Source organism: Phyllopteryx taeniolatus, chromosome 3, assembly GCF_024500385.1.
Source record: "Phyllopteryx taeniolatus isolate TA_2022b chromosome 3, UOR_Ptae_1.2, whole genome shotgun sequence".
In the NCBI taxonomy this organism is placed as follows: Eukaryota; Metazoa; Chordata; class Actinopteri; order Syngnathiformes; family Syngnathidae; genus Phyllopteryx; species Phyllopteryx taeniolatus.
In genome coordinates this window covers 5,523,316-5,544,129 of record NC_084504.1, presented here as the reverse complement: position 1 = coordinate 5,544,129, position 20,814 = coordinate 5,523,316, and the positions used below count along the sequence as shown (strand labels likewise).

The 20,814-nt window shown below is 42.2% G+C and overlaps 1 protein-coding gene across 3 annotated transcripts in view; it reads right to left on the bottom strand.

The window, feature by feature from the left end:
* Nucleotides 1-20,814, bottom strand: part of sema4c (sema domain, immunoglobulin domain (Ig), transmembrane domain (TM) and short cytoplasmic domain, (semaphorin) 4C) — a 113,605-nt gene that overhangs the window by 13,849 nt on the left and 78,942 nt on the right. For all 3 annotated transcript variants that reach the window (XM_061766588.1, XM_061766590.1, XM_061766589.1), the window contains 6 exons: nucleotides 17,557-17,711; nucleotides 14,623-14,685; nucleotides 12,525-12,623; nucleotides 10,345-10,441; nucleotides 9,848-9,967; nucleotides 7,032-7,183 (listed from right to left, as the gene is read on the bottom strand). In XM_061766588.1, coding sequence (XP_061622572.1) covers nucleotides 7,032-7,183; nucleotides 9,848-9,967; nucleotides 10,345-10,441; nucleotides 12,525-12,623; nucleotides 14,623-14,685; nucleotides 17,557-17,711 — 686 coding nt within the window. The remainder of the gene's footprint in view (nucleotides 1-7,031; nucleotides 7,184-9,847; nucleotides 9,968-10,344; nucleotides 10,442-12,524; nucleotides 12,624-14,622; nucleotides 14,686-17,556; nucleotides 17,712-20,814) is intronic.

Sequence of the window (20,814 nt, the reverse complement as noted above, 5' to 3'; positions counted from 1 at the left end):
AATTTCATTCAGTTTCACAGGGGTGGAATATTCCTTTTGCCAAACCGATCAAAAGTAAATGTTTGCCATGTATAATGCCATTCAGAATAGTCGGCTCTGTCTGCGCGTTTCCACACGGCATATATATGGCGGTTCCTGACGAAGCTTGTATGCGATGGAGATCTTGTACTTGACGACAGGAAGTCCTCGATTTACGAACGAGTTCCGTTCCTACGCTGGCGACGTAACACAAATTTCCGATTGCACCGTTAAAGTCGAAATTTACGGCGAAATACTTCTGTTACGGGTATTGTCCCACGTGATTGTGACAGCAGGCTCGGTGTGTGTGGGCGTGTGCGTCGATGGGTGAGTGAGACGGGACTGCGCAGGCGTCGTCCGGCGGGACTGTGAAGGAGGAAGGAGTGTGCGCCGGTGCGAGTGTGTACAGTAGCAAGTGTAGTAACGGCGACCGGGGAGGAGTAGCGATTAGAGGAGGACCCGTTGACGTTGAATGTGCAGAGGAGCTAATAAAGCAGCAAATCGGTGCTTCGTGCCTTTATTGTTGCCGAGAGAAGGCAATTAAGCTCGAGGAGGACAACCTCGGCACTGGAGAATGCTACGGTCTCCTGACCACGCTCTGGTGACCGTAGCAGGAAAGGGTAACACTTCGTATAAAGCAACTAAAATACATTGAAATAAAAAAACAAGATGCTGTACTTACCATTACTGCTGAGAGTGTGAAAAAAAGACGGCGAAAAAGGCAAAGATACTCCCGGCGCACAAACACAGACGAGCACTAAGCACTAGCTAAGCAGAAACATTATGGTGCTGGGGACAAAATGGCGGACGAGGCACGGGCGTCGTAAAGTCGAAACGTCTTGAGGACTTCCTGTACATATAAATTGCTTTAATCAACAATTCTTTAAAATAAACGTATGAAAACAATCCAAACTACTGTGCTGAATAGACGACAGGCCTCCATCTTGATAAATGATGTGACGCCCACAACGACGTGCGCATGTCTCACGGCTGTTCCGATTAAATGTAGTGCACATCATGGACACACCCGATCAGAATAGATCGCCTCACATGTAAACAGTTGACCAGAGATCTTCAATCGGAATTATTTCAATCGGAATGACAAAAAGCTCTCCATGCACACCCAACTACTGTGTGGTTGGCCCACTGAAGACGAGCCCTTCACCTGTCAATCAAATACACATTGATGTTCGTTGTAGTAAACTACTGGTTGAATAATGTGTGCCGCTGAGGTTACCATTTATAAAAAGTTATCTTTTTCATGTTTGTGTGATTTGGGGAGTAACACACACAACAACTCGTAGAGGCACTGATGTTTTAAACAACTTCGCTTAGGTGGAGCGAGGTGTTTAGCTCCTTAACTCGCTAGCTTGTTAACTCGCAGGCTAACTAGTTAATTTTCCCTTAAGTGTCTCTGCTGTTTGAATCTATGCGCTGCACATGGAGCAAGGCTGTGGAGTACCTAACTTGCAGCAACATTTCGACATGGTTTCAGGAGGTAAGACCAACTTTCTGCCACCAAATTGTATCTCCTAGGACATCTCCAAGGACACACCCTGGAACGTCCAGCTTGGCGCTGACCGGGCTGCCAAATTGGCAAACACGCGCAGCGAGCCTCAAGCTTGCATGAAAATGCAATGTGTGTATACAGTGTATTATATTACAACCCCATTCCAATGAAGTTGGGACGTTGTGTTAAACATAAATAAAAACAGAATACAATGATTTGCAAATCATGTTCGATCTATATTTAATTGAATACACCACAAAGATAAGATATTTAATGTTCAAACTGATAAACTTGATTGTTTTTAGCAAATAATCATTAACTTAGAATTTTATGGCTGCAACATGTTCCAAAAAAGCTGGGACAGGTGGCAAAAAAGACAGAGAAAGTTGAGGAATGCTCATCAAACACTTGTTTGGAACATCCTACAGGTGAACAGGCTAACTGGGTACATGTGGGTGCCATGATTGGGTATAAAAGGAGCTTCACTGAATTGCTCAGTCATTCACAAGCAAAGATGAGGCGAGGTTCACCTCTTTGTGAACAAGTGTGTGAGAAAATAGTTAGTTTAAGGACAATGTTCCTCAACGTACAATTGCAAGGAATTTATGGATTTCATCATGTACGTTCCATAATATCATCAGAAGGTTAAGAGAATCTGGAGAAATCACTGCATGTGACAGACTGTTGAACAGCTGAAGCTGTACATCAAGCAAGAATGGGAAAGAATTCCATCTACAAAGCTTCAACAATTAGTGTACTCAGTTCCCAAATGCTTATTGACTGTTGTTAAAAGAAAAGGTGATGTAACACAGTGGTAAACATGACCATGTCCCAGCTTTTTTGGAACGTGTTACAGCCATTAAATTCCAAGTTAATGATTATTTGCTCAAAACAATAAAGTTTATCACTTTTAACATTAAATATCTTGTCTTTGTAGTGTCTATCCATCCATCCATTTTCTGTGCCGCTTCTCCTCACTAAGGTCACGGGCGTGCTGGAGCCTATCCCAGCTATCATCGGGCAGGAGGCGGGGTACACCCTGCACTGGTTGCCAGGCAATCGCAGGGCACATACAAACAAACAACCATTCGCACTCACAGTCACACCTACGGCCAATTTAGAGTCTCCAATTAATGCATGTTTTTGGGATGTGGGAGGAAACCGGAGTGCCCGGAGAAAACCCACACAGGCACGGGGAGAACATGCAAACTCCACACAGGCGGGGCCGGGGATTGACCCCCGGTCCTCAGAACTGTGAGGCAGACGCTCTAACCAGTCGTCCACCGTGTATTCAATTAAATATAGGTTGAACATGATTTGCAAATCATTGTATTCTGTTTTTATTTATGTTTAACACAACGTCCCAACTTCATTGGAATTGGTGTTGTATATAATAACTATTATATAAGGATTTCAATAAAGGCAGCTGTCAGATAACGACATCCCACATGCTTTGTTGCATGTAAAAAACAGGATGCAGATATGTAATTTTTTTCCTGATTTTAATGAAAACGTAAGGATCACATACTTGTCATTGTTGTGATATTGTCAGTTAGATTTTCTTTTTCCGTTTTACAGCTGTAATCTGAAACTTCTAGGAATACCCTCTTTCTTGCCCCCGCCGCCAAGCAGGAAAGCTGTAAAAACGTAGTCGGTTGTCCATTCCCCCCCCCCCCCCCCCCCTTTGCGATCATGTGACGAGGTGCTGCTCCATGTAACACAGCAACGTCTCACCGTACTTCAATCCGAATGACAAAATGTGAAGTTAACAGTGAGGCAACACCACGACCGAGCATGTCTTAAATTGTAAACAAGAGCCCCGTAGTGCCGGAAATGGCGATGCAATGCGGCGTGGCGACGTTTCCAAGCCCTTACTTGTCGAGGAGAAAGCTGGCAACTTCACCGTCCCTTTTCAATTCTTTTTCTCTCATGACCTTCTTCCACTTGGGGAAGGCTAGCCCGTTGTTTATCCTCTTTTGAACGCTCTGCTGCTTAAATTGCCTTTTTCGCTTTCTCGTCGATAGTGTAACTGTTTCCCTCCATTGCATATCCATGGTCCTGCATTATGCTGCTGCAGTAGTACAGATTTGCCGGGGTATGGTAATAAGATGATCTTCTCCTCTGGCGTCTCAATCTCTGCGCTGAATCGCAAGGAACAGCATAATTATTCGGTGTATGGTGCTGCTTTGTTCCATACGGCGGCTGTAGTTTCAAGATGCCAGACTGTCATGGCCCTACCCTACTGGATCACCACTCATGTATAAATAAATCTAAAATTCTTTGCTAACGAGAATGTATCAGATTATTAGCAGAGGTCATATAATACACCAATGATAACACATATATAAACAAAGACATCAATTTTGGCCAGTAAACAACTGAAAATGTTACACAGTGTCCCTTTAAAAAAATAAAATGCAATTAAATGCTAGCCAACAGCTTCACTCCAAAATAGTTTGGTTTGGTGAAATCCTATTGCTCATGCAGTGCCATTATTTTATGTATGTGTTTTTTATGCATGTTTAATGTATAAAGATTACACATTTATAGGGCTTTCATAAGCATTAATTTAATGGTTCTTATTATAGTTTGCACATGTAGAAAATGAAGTTAAAATAATTCCTAGATCTTGATAAGATTTTAATTTTAAAGTGAAACACTGTATTTTTTCCCCTTCTGGAAGCCGTCACCTTATTGTGGTGGAGGGGTTTGTGTGTCCCAATGATCCTAGGAGCTAAGTTGTCTGGGGCTTCACACCCATGGTAGGGTCACCCATGGCAAACAGGTCCTACGTGAGGGACCAGACAAAGCACGGCTAAACGACCCCTATGATGAAAACTATTAATGGATCTAGGTTTCCCTTGCCCAGATCCGGGTCACCGGGGCCCCCCTCTGGAGCCAGACCTGGAGGTGGGGCTCGAAGGCGAGCGCCTGGTGGCCGGGCCTGCACCCATGGGGCCCGGCCGAGCATAGCCCAAAAGGGTAACGTGGGTCCCCCTTCCCAGGGGCTCACCACCAGGGGCCATAGGGGTCTGGTGCAGTGCGAGCTGGGCGGTGGCCGAAGGCAAGGACCTTGGTGATCCGATCCCCGACTACAGAAGCTGGCTCTAGGGACGTGGAATGTCACCTCTCTGGCAGTGAAGGAGCCCGAGCTGGTGTGTGAGGTCAGGAAGGTCCGACTAGATATAGTCGGACTCGCCTCAACACACAGCTTGGGCTCTGGTATCAGTACTCTCGAGAGGGGTTGGACTCTCTTCCACTCTGGAGTTGCCCACGGTGAGAGGCGGCGAGCAGGTGTGGGAATACTTATTGCCCCCCGGCTCAGCGCCTGTACATTGGGATTCAGCCTGGTGGATGAGAGGGTAGCCTCCCTCCACCTACGGGTGGGGGGATGGGTCCTGACTGTTTTTTGTGCCTATGCACCAAACAACAGTTCAGAGTACCCACCCTTTTTGGAGTCCTTGGAGGGGGTGCTGGAGAGCGCTCCCGCTGGGGACTCCATCGTTCTGCTGGGGGACTTCAATGCTCACGTGGACAATGACAGTGAGACATGGAAGGGCGTATTTGGGAGGAATGGCCCCCCCCCCGATCAGAACCCGGGAAGTGTTCTGCTATTGGACTTCTGTGCACATCACGGATTGTCCATAATGAACACCATGTTCAAGCATAAGGGTGTTCACACATGCACTTGGCACCAGGACACCCATGGTCGCAGTTCGATGATCTACTTTGTGGTTGTGTCATCGGACTTGCGGCCACATGTCTTAGACACTCGGCTGAAGAGAGGGGCGGAGCTGTCAACTGATCTGGTGGTGAGTTGGCTCCGATGGTGGGGGAAGATACCGGTCCGACGTGGCAGACACAAATGTATTGTGAGGGTTTGTTGGGAACGTCTGGCAGAAGAAGTTTCAACTCCCACCTCCGACAGAACTTTGCTCATGTTCCGGGGGAGGCGCGGGACATAGAGTCCGAGTGGAGCATGTTTCGCGCCTCCATTGCTGAGGCGGCTGACTGGAGCTGTGGCCGTAAGGTGGTCGGTTCCTGTCGTGGCGAAAATCCCCGAACCCGTTGGTGTGAGGGATGTTGTCAAGTTGTCGGGCCTTTTTGAACTGTGGGACTCCTGATGCAGCTGATGGGTACCAGCTGGCCAAGCGGAATGCAGCTTTGGTGGTCGCTGAAGCAAAAACTCGGGTATGGGAGGAGTTCGGTGAGGCCATGGAAAAAGACGTCTGGATGGCTTCGAGGAAATTCTGGTCCACCATCCGGCGTCTCACGAGGGGGAAGCAGTCCTGTGGGGGTTGCTTCGGGAGTATGGTGTACCGAACCCCCTGATACAGGCTGTTCGGTCCCTGTACGACCAGGAGTCAGAGTTTGGTCTGCATATCCGGCAGTAAGTCAGACTCGTTTCCGGTGAGGGTTGGACTCTGCCAAGGCTGCCCTTTGTCACCGATACTGTTCATAACTTTTATCGACAGAATTTCAAGGCGCAGCCGAGGTGTAGAGGGGGTCCGGTTTGGTGGCCTCAGTATTGCATCTCTCCTTTTTGCAGATGATGTGGTTCTGTTGGCTTCATCAAGCCATGACCTCCAACTCTCACTGGAGCAGTTCGCAGCTGAGTGTGAAGTGGCTGGGATGAGAATCAGCACCTCCAAATCTGAGACCATGGTCCTCAGTCGGAAAATGGTGGCGTGCCCTCTCCAGGTCGGGGATGAGATCCTGCCCCGAGTGGAGGAGTTCATGTATCTTGGGGTCTTGTCTTGGGGTTCACGAGTGAGGGAAGAATGGAACGGGAGATCGACAGGCGGATCGGTGCAGCGTCTGCAGTGATGCGGACTTTGTATCGATCCGTAGTGGTAAAGAAGGAGCTAAGCCGAAAGGCGAAGGTCTCGATTTACCGGTCGATCTACGTTCCTACCCTCACCTATGGTCATGAGCTGTGGGTCATGACCGAAAGAACAAGATCCTGGATAGAAGCGCCTGAAATGAGTTTCCTCCGCATGGTGTCCGGGCTCTCCCTTAGAGATAGGGTGAGAAGCTCGGTCATCCGGGAGGCTCTCAGAGTAGAGCCACTGCTCCTCCACATCGAGAGGAGCCAGATGAGGTGGCTGGATGGATGGATGGAGTGCAACACTGTATTTTTCACTTTCGCTTCCAAACACTGGTGAAGGAAAGTTTTGTGCCTTTATACACAAATCATCTGAAGCAAATTTCAAATCTAAAAAATTTTAAAAAATAAATAAATCTGAGACTGTTCTTAATGTTTTGTAAAAGGGTAGTTAATTAAATATAACAATTTTCCTACTGTACGTGTATATTACTTTGTATTAAAAGAGGGAAAAACACCAATTTATAATCGTTTATTTAAATTATGCTATGATTTTACTGGTCCGGTCCACCTGACATCAAATTAGGCTCTATGTGGCCCTTAAACTCTCATGAGTTTTATAACCCAAATGACAAAATGTGAGATTTGGCTTCATCTTTTCTGTGGTGTAACGAATACCTTGCAGACGCGAGCCACTCTCGCCACATTGAGCTCAGTGTCACAGTCCAGCTCCAACGCTCGCTCACTAAAGAAGAAGTAGATTTTGTCGTCGTCTCCCTCCTTACTGTTGCTGCTTTCTCGAACCAAAGCTGAGCCCACAAAGTCTGGTTCTGCACACACACAAACAGCATTAATAGATAGATTATCATGTATACTGTCCTATTGCTTCTTTTTGCATAGCTATGCATTGAGTCTCATGTCTTTTGCAGATTCACTTTTCATGCAATTCTCTTCATGTTGTGAATGATCTTGACATTATATTGCATACCATTCATTACATGACTACAATGCTGATTCCATTATTTTTAACACATTCTGTATACCTCTACAGTAGTCCGTTAAGCCACATTGTGACACTAAAATCACTATGATGAAACCCTAGCTAATGTAATACATTTAGATTAGTTTCTGGCCTCATCTGTATGGCCCCTCACTCACCATTTCTTTTTACCTGTCCCTCTATTGGTGCTTAGCCAACCGTAATGTCTTCCCTTTCCTCATCAATTCCAATTGCTGTGAACTCATCATCTTTTCCCTTCATTTTTTTCTTTCCTCATTTCTTTACTTCAAAAGATAACAATACATACAGGCGGCCAAGTGCTATGCTTTATTTCCTGAAGCTTTTTTTTTTAATGAAAATCTGTTGAAATAAACTGGCGCCATTGTCGATGTAATTTATTTTTCATGATTAACTAATTCATGTGTCAGTGCTGACTTACGCTTTTACTGCTGAAAAAAATATATTTGAGAAATTCAGAGGTATGGTGTTGTCTTTATTTATTTGTTTGTTCATGTACCTTTCCTGTGGATAATATTTTAATCAAAGTGTTTTAAAATTGCTGCACTAACGAGGACTAGTGCTTATGCATCTCGTCTAGTGATAACTGAACTAGGGACTTTAGTACTACATTATTTATGGAAGTTTAACTACCGTATTTTCACGACCATAAGGCGCACTTAAAAGTCTTACATTTTCTCCAAAATGGACTGGGCGCCTTATAATGCGGCGCGCCTTATCTGTGCACCGAGTTCCAAAATCTGTAAATGTTGTTGTGTGACTTTAATGAGCGGAGCTCCGCTTGACTCACTGGGAGCCGACATGCTGCTTATATAGAGGAAGGCGGACGTGACTGAGAACAGCATGCGGATGTTAAAGGAGGATGGGTGCGGGTGACAGAGGACACTAAAGGCACGCCCCCAGTAGGTATATAGTTCCGTTATGTGCATCGTTTTGGCTAAAGACCCCCGAAAATGGCACCTATGAAGAGACACGCTTGCGAAGCACAGTTTAAACTGCAAGCTATTAGTTATGCGGAGGAACATGGGAATCGAGCAGCCGCGAGAGAATTCAAGATCAACGAATCCATGGTTCGCAAGTGGAGGAAGCAGGAAAACAAGCTTCGCCAAGTCAAGAAGACGAAGCTGAGTTTCCGCGGAAACAAGGCGAGGTGGCCAAAGTTGGAAGACCAACTCGAGCAATGGATTAATGAGCAAAGAACAGCCGGGAGAAGCATCTCTACAGTCACCATTCAACTGAGTGCAATAACTCGGAGCTTGACGAAGGAACTCCAACCGCTGGACATCGGTGTAAACAGGGTGTTCAAAGTGAAGTTGCGAGCAGCGTGGGAACCATGGATGACAGATGGCAAACACAGCTTTACTAAGACTAGGAGGCAGCGCGGGGCGAGTTACGCCACAATTTGTGAGTGGATTGTGGAAGCTTGGGTTAACGTGTCTGCTTGCACTGTTGTTCGAGCTTTCGTGAAAGCCGGCATCATTTCTGAGGAGCCGCACGGCAATGAGACTGACGAGAGGGAACCTGGCGTGTTTGATTGAGAACTTCTCCAGCTGTTCATTTTGGATACAGAAGATGAGGACTTTGATGGATTTGTGGATGAGGATTGATCAAAAAAATAACGTAAGTACATTGTTAAATACTTCAATAAAGTACAACCAAACTCAGTTTTGCTCCCGCTGCCTTTTTAAAAACATTGTTTTAGCATGCATACATGCTACCGTATGTTTTAAGCTAGCGTATGTTTTACCATGCCTGCGCCCAATAATACGGTGCGCCTTATGTATGTGTTAAATACAGAAATGAGAATGCGCCTTTTAATACGGTGCGCCTGATGGTCGTGAAAATACGGTATTTTATCTGAATGAGAACTGAAACCTTTTATGAAACTGCAAAAAATAGAGTATCCATTTCCATCCATTTTCAACACCGCTTATCCTGGTTAGGGTCGCGGGACGCCGGAGACTATCCCAGCTGACTTCGGGCGAAAGGGGGACTACACCCTGAACTGGTCGCCAGTCAGTCGCAGGGCACATATAGACACAGACAACCATTCGCACTCACATTCATACCGTCACTGAGTGGGAACTGAACCCACGCCGCCCGCACCAAAGTCAGGCGAGTGTACCATTACACCTTCAGTGACTAAAAAATAGAGTAAGTTTCGAGTAATAAGTCTGACTACAACTTCATGAATACACGAATGAACACATGAATAAAATTCTTATCCTGCAACAAAAGGTTTGACTGACTGCAATTACTTACTCATGCTCTAAAATGGAAAATTACTTTTACGGCTCCATTCTATTAAGGTACAGATCTCAATGCTGGTAAATGTGATGCTTTTATCTAGAAATATTTAACACTGACATTAATTTCCTCTGTCATTATCTGCACTACCACTTTGCAAGTCTTTTACTCATAGTATGTTATTAGTACAGTACAGGTATTTCTAATGTTTTTCTCCGAACATACTTACCATTGAGCCAGGCAGGCAAGTATTCACTCTTCATACTATAATGCTGTTGGCCCAAGTTCCTTTGTATGACTGGCTCAGTTCCCAAGAAGTTGTTGAGCGTGGCAGAGTACAGCTCCTTGTCTGCACCAATAAAAAATCCTTGGTTTAAATCAAACTCAACCTAAAACAACGAAGGTCAACAGTTCATGGGGGGAACAAAAATTAAGAATGGGTGCCTGTAGGTCCAGTTAAATCATACACACTGAATTGAATGCAGCATGCAAAGTTACGTTAGACTCCTAGACCCTCCGTGCAACTGCATGACAACAAAACAAAATGGAAAGCCTCCAGGAGTACTTTGTAGCGATTTTATGTACATTTTATGCCTCTGTTCGTGCTGTAAATCATTTGTTCCTCAATTCAAAATGCAGCTGTGATGGAACACCGCACACATGCACGCACACCTAAAAACACACACTCGCGTACACACGCGTACACACGCACACACACTGACTCACCTACTATGAGGCCTGTGTGGCCCTTTGCGGGGTCATATGGACATTTGCCCTTCCCATCTTCCAGGACAACAGTGCTGAGACTGAAATAATCTGCATTCTGCAAATACAAAAACACCCAGTTATAAGCATAGGTGGTTCATTGTCAGACATGCAAACACCAAAGGCATGAAAAAGGAGACCAAAAAAAAACATTGAGAATCTTTTTCATTTGACCATTAATTAAGCAATCTGGAAGACTCTGAATAGTACAATAAGGCAAAATTAAAAAAATTCTTTAGGCAGAAAAACATTTATTTACACCGCTGAAGTACATGTTGATGTACAAATTTAAGATTAACATTAAATTTGCCTAATTTCTTTGCTTTTTTGTTTTGGCCTCCAACATGTGCAAGACACATCTCCACCTGGACCTGATGCCTGTTTCAAGCTGTGCTATATGAATGGCATCCTCCTCTTTAAGCACTCTCATTCTGGAAAAGAATTGAGTAAAATTATTGTCTGTTACACTCATTTTTCACTATTACCAACTTCAACGGCTAATCCCAAATGCATCCTCCAGGAAAATATTAAATACAATATTTTTCTGTTTTTATTGGCCATTTCTGAATTTGAAGTTACTTCATTCTGTGTTGTGACATAATCCATAACATCGCTCTGTCGCTTAATAGATTTAACATTAACATTGGTAAACTAATTACATAATTGTAGGCGCGTTTCCTAATTAATGCAAGATGTACTAAGCGCATCAACTCTTGTCGCCGATGTTACGTGTGCTTCGCGGTTATGCTGAGACCACAACCAGGGCCACGACCCGCAGCACCTCAACGCGAAAATACAAAAGACCAGTGCAACAAATACGATACTGGCTGACCTGATGAGCAAAAATTTTTGCTTGAACGTAAGAGTAGAAATAGAGGATGTCTGCTCCAGAGGTGGGTAGAGTAGCCAAATATTGTACTCAAGTAACAGTACTGTTACTTGACAATAATGTGACTCAAGTAAAAGTAAAAAGTAGTCCTCCCAAAAATTATTTAAGTGTAAAAAGTACACAGTGAAATAATTAATAAATAATAGTACTGAGTAAATAGTGAGTAACTTCAGATTTTTGTAACCACAGAATGAACATCAATAAAAAAAATAAAAATAAATAAAAATTACAAAATAAAAGGTGAATGTGCAAATTCTAATGTTGCTGTGTGCACGTGTATGTGTGTAGGCAATTTACTGCACGGTGTTTTCTCAAGTTATAAGTTGGCTGAAATATCCACGTTTGGGCAGACAGTGCCAGTAAAATACATGAAAGCTGTTGTTTTTGTTCGTCTAAATGAAAACGAGTCACGCACTGTTGCCTTCATAGTGACGACGGCCTTCCCAACATAGCCACCACTTAGGCACGAAGATCACGGAGTCTGGCTTATTTAGTGTGAATACCTACGCCCGGGAACCCCAGTAGAAGACGTTGTGTGATGTTATGTGACTTTCTTGTGTCGTTTGATTGGTGAACTAGACTTAAACGTCACTAGCACTACAATGGGATTAGCGCAAACACCGCCCAATGCGGAAGTCAGTCTCACACACAAAGCAGTTTGTAAATAAGCAATAATTGATAAATAAAAGTAGCGAGCGACATTTACATTATTGTAACGGAGTAAAAGTACCGTTACTTCTTAACAGCAGAAGCGGCGGAAGCTTTTTTCTGTTCTTGTCACCTCCTGTGATTTATCCAAAGCGTAGTTCACGAGCGCATAGGCGGAACCTCAGGCCAATGCACTCCCATATTAGTCCACCTCGGAGTAACTTTCACAATTACATGTGTGTGTGGATGTGTAGAATGGATCTAGCTACCACCGTTCAAGGAGGACGAAACAGCCTATGACGTCGGCGAAGGCGACCCCCACCAGGAAAAACTCATCGGATCTATACGATTCGCGTAAATAGCCTATTTTGAGTTCAAAATGGTGAATTTCGCCGAAATGCGACTGATTTGCATGTATACATTGTTGTTTTATGACAATCTAAGTGACACAATCCCATATGCACACGTACAGAAACATACATTCAGCTAGCCCAGCGTGAAGATACTTTGAATTCATCTACACAGTGGCATTGTCCAATCTAAAGTTTAAAGTTCTGTCTGACAAGATTTTCTATTTAGGGACATGTCTGTATCACTTTCTTACCACATAGGTGCATTTGGGTTGAAAGGCGTAGGTGCCACACGTGTACAGGTGTGTATGGTTATAACTCTGCAGGAAGCGGATGTAGTTGAAGCACTCGGTCTGAGAGACAGAGGAGGAATTGTTAGAACTGATTTGCCCTAGGCCATCTCACACTGCCTTCCCGGCAAAGTGGACATCAGATGCATAACGGTACAACAGCATTTTTTGGAGAGGTGCATCAAATTTTTTGGGGTTACCTTATTTAGCAAAATAAGAAGGGCCTAATAAGAAACACCTTTCAGTAGGATGCAGTGTACTACAGCACTGCAAACTACTTACAAATACTAACAGATAATACTTCCCTCACAGTAGCAATCAAATCAGAGCATTATTATCTTTGTAAAGGCAGGAAAAGGGATAAAAAGGCCGGGAATACTATAAATAAATAAACAAATAATAAACAAATATGTGAACTGTGAAAATCTGCTGGGTTTTATGATGCAATGCTTTCTGTGCAGTGGTGAACAAAAATGCAACAGATGCTTAAATGTGTTTGTGTAAGTGTAAACGTCATAAACGCAGTTAAGTTGTTATCTTAAGGAACTGGTGCATTCTCATGATTTTGTATTTCTTTTTACAACCTCTGCAATCAGTGAGGATAATCAGACTGAAATATGTCTGGCAGATTAAGGACAACATACAGTATAAGCAACTTATGGTCATTCCAGTATAGGTTATATACTTTTTACTCATCATTCTGCAGATGTGATAATCACAGATGCACACGAAAACAGGTGGAATTTGGAGTGTTATTTTTGTTGCTGTTAGTTTTTTGGTCTTCATTGACAATACTCTGTTATTACAACGCAGTCCTATTTAGTAGCATTACAAGACTACAGGCGGCATGGTAGCCGACTGGTTAGAGTGTCAGCCTCACAGTTCTGAGGACCGGGGTTCAATCCCCGGCCCCGCCTGTGTGGAGTTTGCATGTTCTCCCCGTGCCTGCGTGGGTTTTCTCCGGGCACTCCGGTTTCCTCCCACATCCCAAAAACATACATTAATTGGAGACTCTAAATTGCCCACAGGTGTAAATGTGAGTGCGAATGGTTGTTTGTTTGTATGTGCCCTGCGATTGGCTGGAAACCAGTTCAGGGTGTACCCCGCCTCCTGCCAGATGATAGCTGGGATAGGCTCCAGCACGCCCGCGACCCTAGTGAGGAGAAGCGGCTCAGAAAATGGATGGATGGATGGATGGATACAAGACTACATCGTCTTAAATACAAATTAGCAAAAAAAACTTGCACAGTCGTCTTAGGTGAAAAGAAAAACGAAACCACCACTATATGTATATAAACAAGTGAAAATTAATTTATATTAAATCAATTCTTTATGTGAATGGAAAGGACTATGCAGTTAATACAGTAATTTCTCGTGTATAATGCGCACCCATGTATAATACGCACCCAGCATTATCCATCCATCCATTATCTTTACCGCTTATCCTCACTAGGGTCACGGGCTGCTGGAGCCTATCCCAGCTATCTTCAGGTGAGAGGCGGTGTACACCCTGAACCGGTTGCCAGCCACTCGCGGGGCACATAGAAACAAACAACCATTCGTGATCACATTCACACCTACGGGCAATTTAGAGTCCTCAATCAACCTACCATGCATGTTTTTGGGATGTGGGAGGAAAGCGCAGTGCCCGGAGAAAACCCACTCAGGCATGGGGAGAACATGCAAACTCCACACAGGCGGGGCCAGGATATGAACCCCGGTCCTCAGAACTGTGAGGCAGATGTGCTAACCAGTCGTCACCGTGCCAGCACCCTGCATTATACACGAGAAATTACGGTATCAAATTTCAAATGTACTCTCACCTTGAATCACTATCACTATACAAAATAAATGCTTCCTGCATCAAACCACTCAAAGAATTGTTGCTTCAAGCTTGTTAGAAGAATGAACCACAATGTAAGCTAATGTAATGACAGAACAGTTTCAAGTTTGAAATGCACCACTTTGGTAATAAAAAGAAAAAGAAAGCGAAAGAGAAAAAACTGTTCTTGTATAACAGTAGTGGTGTCTTTGCGCTTACGACGCTTCTCTGTCAGCCTACCTGGTTGCTCTTCCCCTTGATGACACACTCCCTCTTCTTGTCCAATGGAGCTGGCCAGTCAATCTGCATGGAAGTTTAAGAAACCACATATTGCCACCAAGATATAGTACAATGTATGTTCTCTTATTTTGATTGTAAAGTCACAAATATACCTCAATTGAGTTTTTTTTTCAAGCATTTTGGTTATTATTTTAGAAACATAAGAAGGCTAAAATATTAGGCAATGCTTTCAACATGATGTATTAAGACAGGTACATAATTAGCAAATGCATTTCATTTAAAAACAGTTTTTTTAAATTTCAAAAATGTAATCTATCAATACAGTCAAAGTATCTCGCATTACATTGTTTTAGGTATGTCGATTTTGGCTATCTTAAAACACACCTCTAATTGTAACATGGATCAAGTGTTGAAAAATAACATTCGCAAAATTTGTGCTTAAATACACAACCATTGACACCACCTGTAGCTGCATTAATAACTTTTACAAATGGTGATGGGGCAGTGTGGGACAATGAGCATAAAACAATGCTCTTTTATTTACTTGCAAACATTATAGAATGTGTGAGTTATATTATTGAAAGTCAAAGAGTCAAGAACAGATGGACTTGAAAATAATTTTAAAAATTGTATCCCTTACTTGAAAATATCTGTTTAAACAATGTGTACCAAGTAAACGTAATAAGAGGTGAGATTTAGCATCGACATTGTGTGAGTTGGGTCATTTATTTATGTAATTTGTGTGTATCATATCTTTCTTGGGAGTTGAGGTTTTTTTTCTCTCTCCAGGAACATGTGGCAATGCCAAGCTTCATAATTGCTGCACGTTTGGTCAAAGCTATAGCAGCAGAGAAAACAAAAAGAACGACAACTGAGCTCCATCAAAAATTTAACCAAATCAACCGAACAAAATGACTGAATAACTAAAATCCATAAAGGGGTGTTTTATATTGCAAAACAATGTCTTAAATTATGAGTGATAAGCAGATGGCACTGGAGGGCAAAACTTTGAAATTCTGGCATCTTTCCTCAACGTTCCACACTTGGGGGGATGTTAACAGGTGGTCTTATCTTCACTGCAAGACTCATAAACCACAACAGCCTGCGCTTGCATGATGTGACTCTATTTGTGTGCGTACGTCTGTGTGAGCATAAACCGCTGCAGGCCGATCAGTATGCCTTCACTCACCTGCTGTAATTGTATTGCTCACAATGCAGGTCAATTATTGACAGCCCAATGCCAAACCGGATTGGTTGTCCATGGCGTCATCATCTCTCTGAATATGTGAGTGTCCATTTTGAGGCAAAACAAAAACAACTTCCCACAAAGTGCAAAACGAGATGCAGATATTAAAATCTGGCCAATACGACAGGACGGTATAAGCGCATGAGAAACAGAACCAAAACGTAAGCAATTTGCATTATTTGTGTGTGTTTTTCAGCCAAAAGTAGCATACATTATAATTTTAACATTCGGCAGCTCTCTAAGCCTATTACTGTACGAGGCTTAAGCACAGGCTAAGCAAAAATACATATAAAATAAAGCAATAATCTGACAAAATGACATAAACTGTCAGTCTTTCCTGGTTAGTAAAACTTAAACTGTGTATGTTAAGAGTACTTTTCTCTCTATAGATACTTAAAAAGACAATTTTCTTTATGTAACGCCAGAAAATGTATTAACTTGCACAAAGCAGCTATTTAGTCAACAATGAGTATTGAGGTTTGGTGCCTTGGTGTCTACATACAGTACAATTCTACCAAACACTTAAGAAGCTTCAGTTTGACATTAAATTTTTTTTTTCAAACAATTTAAGAAAAAGAGACAACAGTTGTCTTTGTCTCACCAACCGTGTCATGAGATTTGGCTCCCCTGCTTTCCATTAACTAAGGCACTAGAAATGGTACTTTACCACCACATCCGCATATATTTAACAAACTATAGGTAGTATCAAAATCTTGACTACTTTATGACCCTCATTTACATTACTTATAATTTCATCATTATCAATGTTTTTTTTTTTTCATTTAATAAGAGACATCTTAAACCAAATGCTAATTTTGAGTTGATCTAAGTGGCGTACAGATATCCATTCTCTATTTAGCCAACAACAGCAGTTAATACAATTTACTATTATTAAGACCCTTAAAGGACGGTACTTTAACACATTCTGAGAATGCATTAAAATGGTTGACAGTTTGTATCTCAATAGCTTCTACAAATCTAAGCTTTAATAAAATTAGAACAGGTCTGACTAACAAAAGGCCCAACAGCTATAACATGGCTCATTTAATCATTACATTTAATACCGTACTATGCCTCATTTAATCATTTGATAATAGAAATCATTTGATAATAATTATTTATATTGAGTTTAACTCAATTCTACAGTTTTAGTATTATATCATTTAAAAATAAATTACATCATCCTCTGCATCCAAATCATGGATGATGCATTAGGCAGTATGGATGTATTTGTTTTTATTATTTCCATTCTAATACATACAACACTTTTGCACGGTTCTTGCTTTGATGATAAGTTAATGTTGCAGAGAACAGTGGACAGCATAGTCCATGTCAAGGATTGTGGAGAAAATTGTTTCATAATTGTACCCTGTAAAATGATGACAAAAACCTGCATCTACATGGCTTTTGACTCAAGTTACCTGCAGCCAGTTATCAGTCGGACTCTTTTCTAAGAAAGTGAAATAATGCCAAAAAACAAAACAAAACAAAACAAACATACAAAAAAAAAAAAAAAAACTGAAGAGGGACAATTTGAGAGTTGTGATCCTTAGTGCTCTGACAATGTACCTGGATGGATGCTACAGACTAGGCCAAATCCTATGAGGTCATGTCGTTTTGCAGGAACTACAACAAAGCTTTTAAGGAGTATGTCCGTGTAGCTGTATGGGTATGGGCTTGTGTGTTACCTGTGGCCGGAGAGGTCTGCTAATATCATTGGGGTCCAAGGCAAACAGTGTTTCACGTGCTCCAACGTACAAAACTCTCTCATGGTCCGACAGTGTCAGCATGCTGTAGTTGAACACTCCCTGAATGCTGAACCTGGCCATGCTGTCCAAAACATCTGGATGAAGACAAAAGTAGTAACATTTAACATTACGCCCTATTACTCGGCACATTTGCTACCACGTACTGTATGCTCACAAATAACAGGATAGAAGAGAACATTTCACACTGTAATTGTTAAAAATGTGTCCATGTCCCATTTTATTATTATGAGCCTCGCATCAACCCCACCCCCCCCTCACACACAACCCCAACTTAATGTTATCCACCTAACTCCAGTTCACACACATTACTTGGTTCTTATGTAACACCCAGATGGACAGTAATTCTGCTTTTCAAATTCAGCCCATATCATCCTCCACCTACATTCAACCTACGCTGCAATCATCATCATTTTTATATCAACAATAAAAAAAGACTGTTCTCACAGTTTCAGTAAACACATTCAGTGTTTCTTCACTTTCAGTTTGTACAGTATACTGACACCATAATCAGCAGAAGAAAGCAATTTGCATAATCTACTTATACACAAAAAATTATAAAGTCTAAAGTGGAGGTGCAACAACTAATAGATTCATTGACAACTAATTGATTATCAAATTAAGTGAAAACTATTTTGATAATTGAGGAAAAGAGGCTCAGAAAATGGATGGATGGATGTATTATTGTTTTAGAGACATCGTTTCGCTTAAAATTGTCCAAATCCTCGGAATTTCAGCCGTTCAACAGTAAATATTCTTAGATTTCTGTAGTTGTCCATGAAAGCAGATTTATTATCTTTGTCCATGCATCCATCCATCCATTTTCTGAGCAGCTTATCCTCACAAGGGTCGCGGGAGTGCTGGACCCTATCCCAGCTATCATCGGGCAGGAGGCGGGGTACACTCTGAAGTGGTTGCCAGCCAATCGCAGGGCACTTATAAACAAACAACCATTCACACTCACATTCACACCTACGGGCAATTTAGAGTTGTCAATCAACCTACCATGCATGTTTTTGGGATGTGGGAGGAAACCGGAGTGCCCGGAGAAAACCCACGCAGGCACGGGGAGAACATGCAAACTCCACACAGGCGGGGCCAGGAATTGAACCCCGGTTCTCAAAACTGTGAGGCGGACGCTCTAACCAGTCATTCACCGTGCCGCCTGACAGAATAATCGATTATTAAAATAATTGCTAGTTGCATGTCTAGTCTAAGGATAAATCCCTCTGAAGTTGTACAATTCAGGGTGGCATGAATACCTTTGGGAATATAAAAAAAGGCATAAAATATGCTTGTAAAGGCAGACAAAAAGCAGGGCTATACACTAATTTTTGCAGTAGTAGCACTGGTGCAACCAACTTTTTCAGTTGGTCGCACCAGCACATGATTTGGGTGCACCCTTTTTGAGGAGGTACAGCATGACCAGGGCATTCCATAGTTTCGTATTAGGTAAAGATTGAAACTGACTCGAGATATGATATTTGAATTTTTTTTTTACTGTAAACAAGAAATTTGTCTGCAACAGTCAGTGCCAGACAAAACAGGTCAATTCGTTAAAAAAAAAAAAAAAAAAGGCTTTACTCATATTTGATCATGAGTATTTGTTCAAGACCGACTAGAGGGGCCAGCAGCCAGTTCTTCTAGTGAGGTCTGGTAACCATCTTCCCCTGGGAAAACCAGTTAATTTTGAGAATTAACACAACCATATGATTGACATACATTTAAAAACGATTGCATGTGTACCACCACCATATAAAAATATCCTTTATAATTATTCACACTATTTTGCAAATTATTTACTAGCAAAACAGACCATTTACCTTTTAAAATCATAGAACATGGATAAATCATTATTAATGCAAGTATTGCACATTATTTTAACGATAGTTGGTTTTTTACCCCTATGCAATCCCCTTTCAAGGAGTCTGGGCTTTTTAATTTTGTACAAATCTTGATATGTAGAAAGAAAGAAAAAGAAAGATAGAGATTTTCTAGCTTGATAAAGTTATTAAAACCTTGTCACATGACTGTGTACAAGTGAAATGAAAACAATAGACAAATTAAGCAGTTGTGCGTAAAAAGAAAAGCTGTGGGTGACTTGCGGCGGGAGGAGTTTACTGACTTACCGGACTTTAAAAGGTATGTGCTGGCTAGCTAGCTTGCTCTCCAGCAGTCCAGATGAGTGGACAGCGCACACTTGTCATTTAAAATAAATAAGTAGTGGCCCGGCCAGCATCAATATTGGTACGTGGTGGCCACTGCCCAGACACAACCGCATATTGGCACATCTGTGACGCGCATACTGTATGTGGTGTGAATGTACGCGACGTGCTGTGGAAAATAGCCTGTGTCCCTGACCGAAAGAAGCTGAAAGAAGCAGGCATCAGGCAGACAATCATATTGCAGTGGGTCGGTTTTAACTCAAATGGAGTTCAAAACAATGATCGAGACGGCGCTCGCTCTCTCTCTCTTTCTCTCTCTCTCTCTCTCAGAAAAGCGTGCAGGAGGAGGAGTTTGCAGTGGAAAAAAGGATAGACTCATGCAAGTGTGACAAGATGAAATTTTTAATCGCACAAGCTGAAACAAAAGGTCGCAAATGTGACCAATCTCGACCCCTGAAAACATTTGAAACGTGCGTATCGCTGTGCATGCCATCACACAAGACCTTCGCATACCTAGCGAGACTCCAGCATATGAACTGTCTTTAACTTAACGAGCATCGAAAAGATTATATCCTCAACTCTGTCTCGCATCAAATGCAATGTATTAGAACATGCAGCAAGAATAATGGTACACAGGACTCACACTGACTGCCATGCCTGGGCTTGACCCTGCAATTAAGGAACACAGAGCCTTTCCACAGAAAAAAAATGTTTCAGAGTTGTGGTATAATTTGTCACGGATCTTTGGAATCACATTATAACTTCAGAATTTAAATGTTATCAAAAGGGAAAAAGACCGACAGCTACGTGATGGTAGGAAAAGGCATTATTCAATCACCGTTAATATTTTGCTCTTTCTGTGAAAATAGGTAGCCTTTTCAAAAGTTTTATTGGTGTAGCAATTAATGTAGACCTCAAAACTAATATCATGGGAAGAGAGCATAACAGAAAAGCCTTATTACTGGTGATGTTCATTACTTTCAACAGCTTAGTTCAGCCATTTTTTTCCAGATCC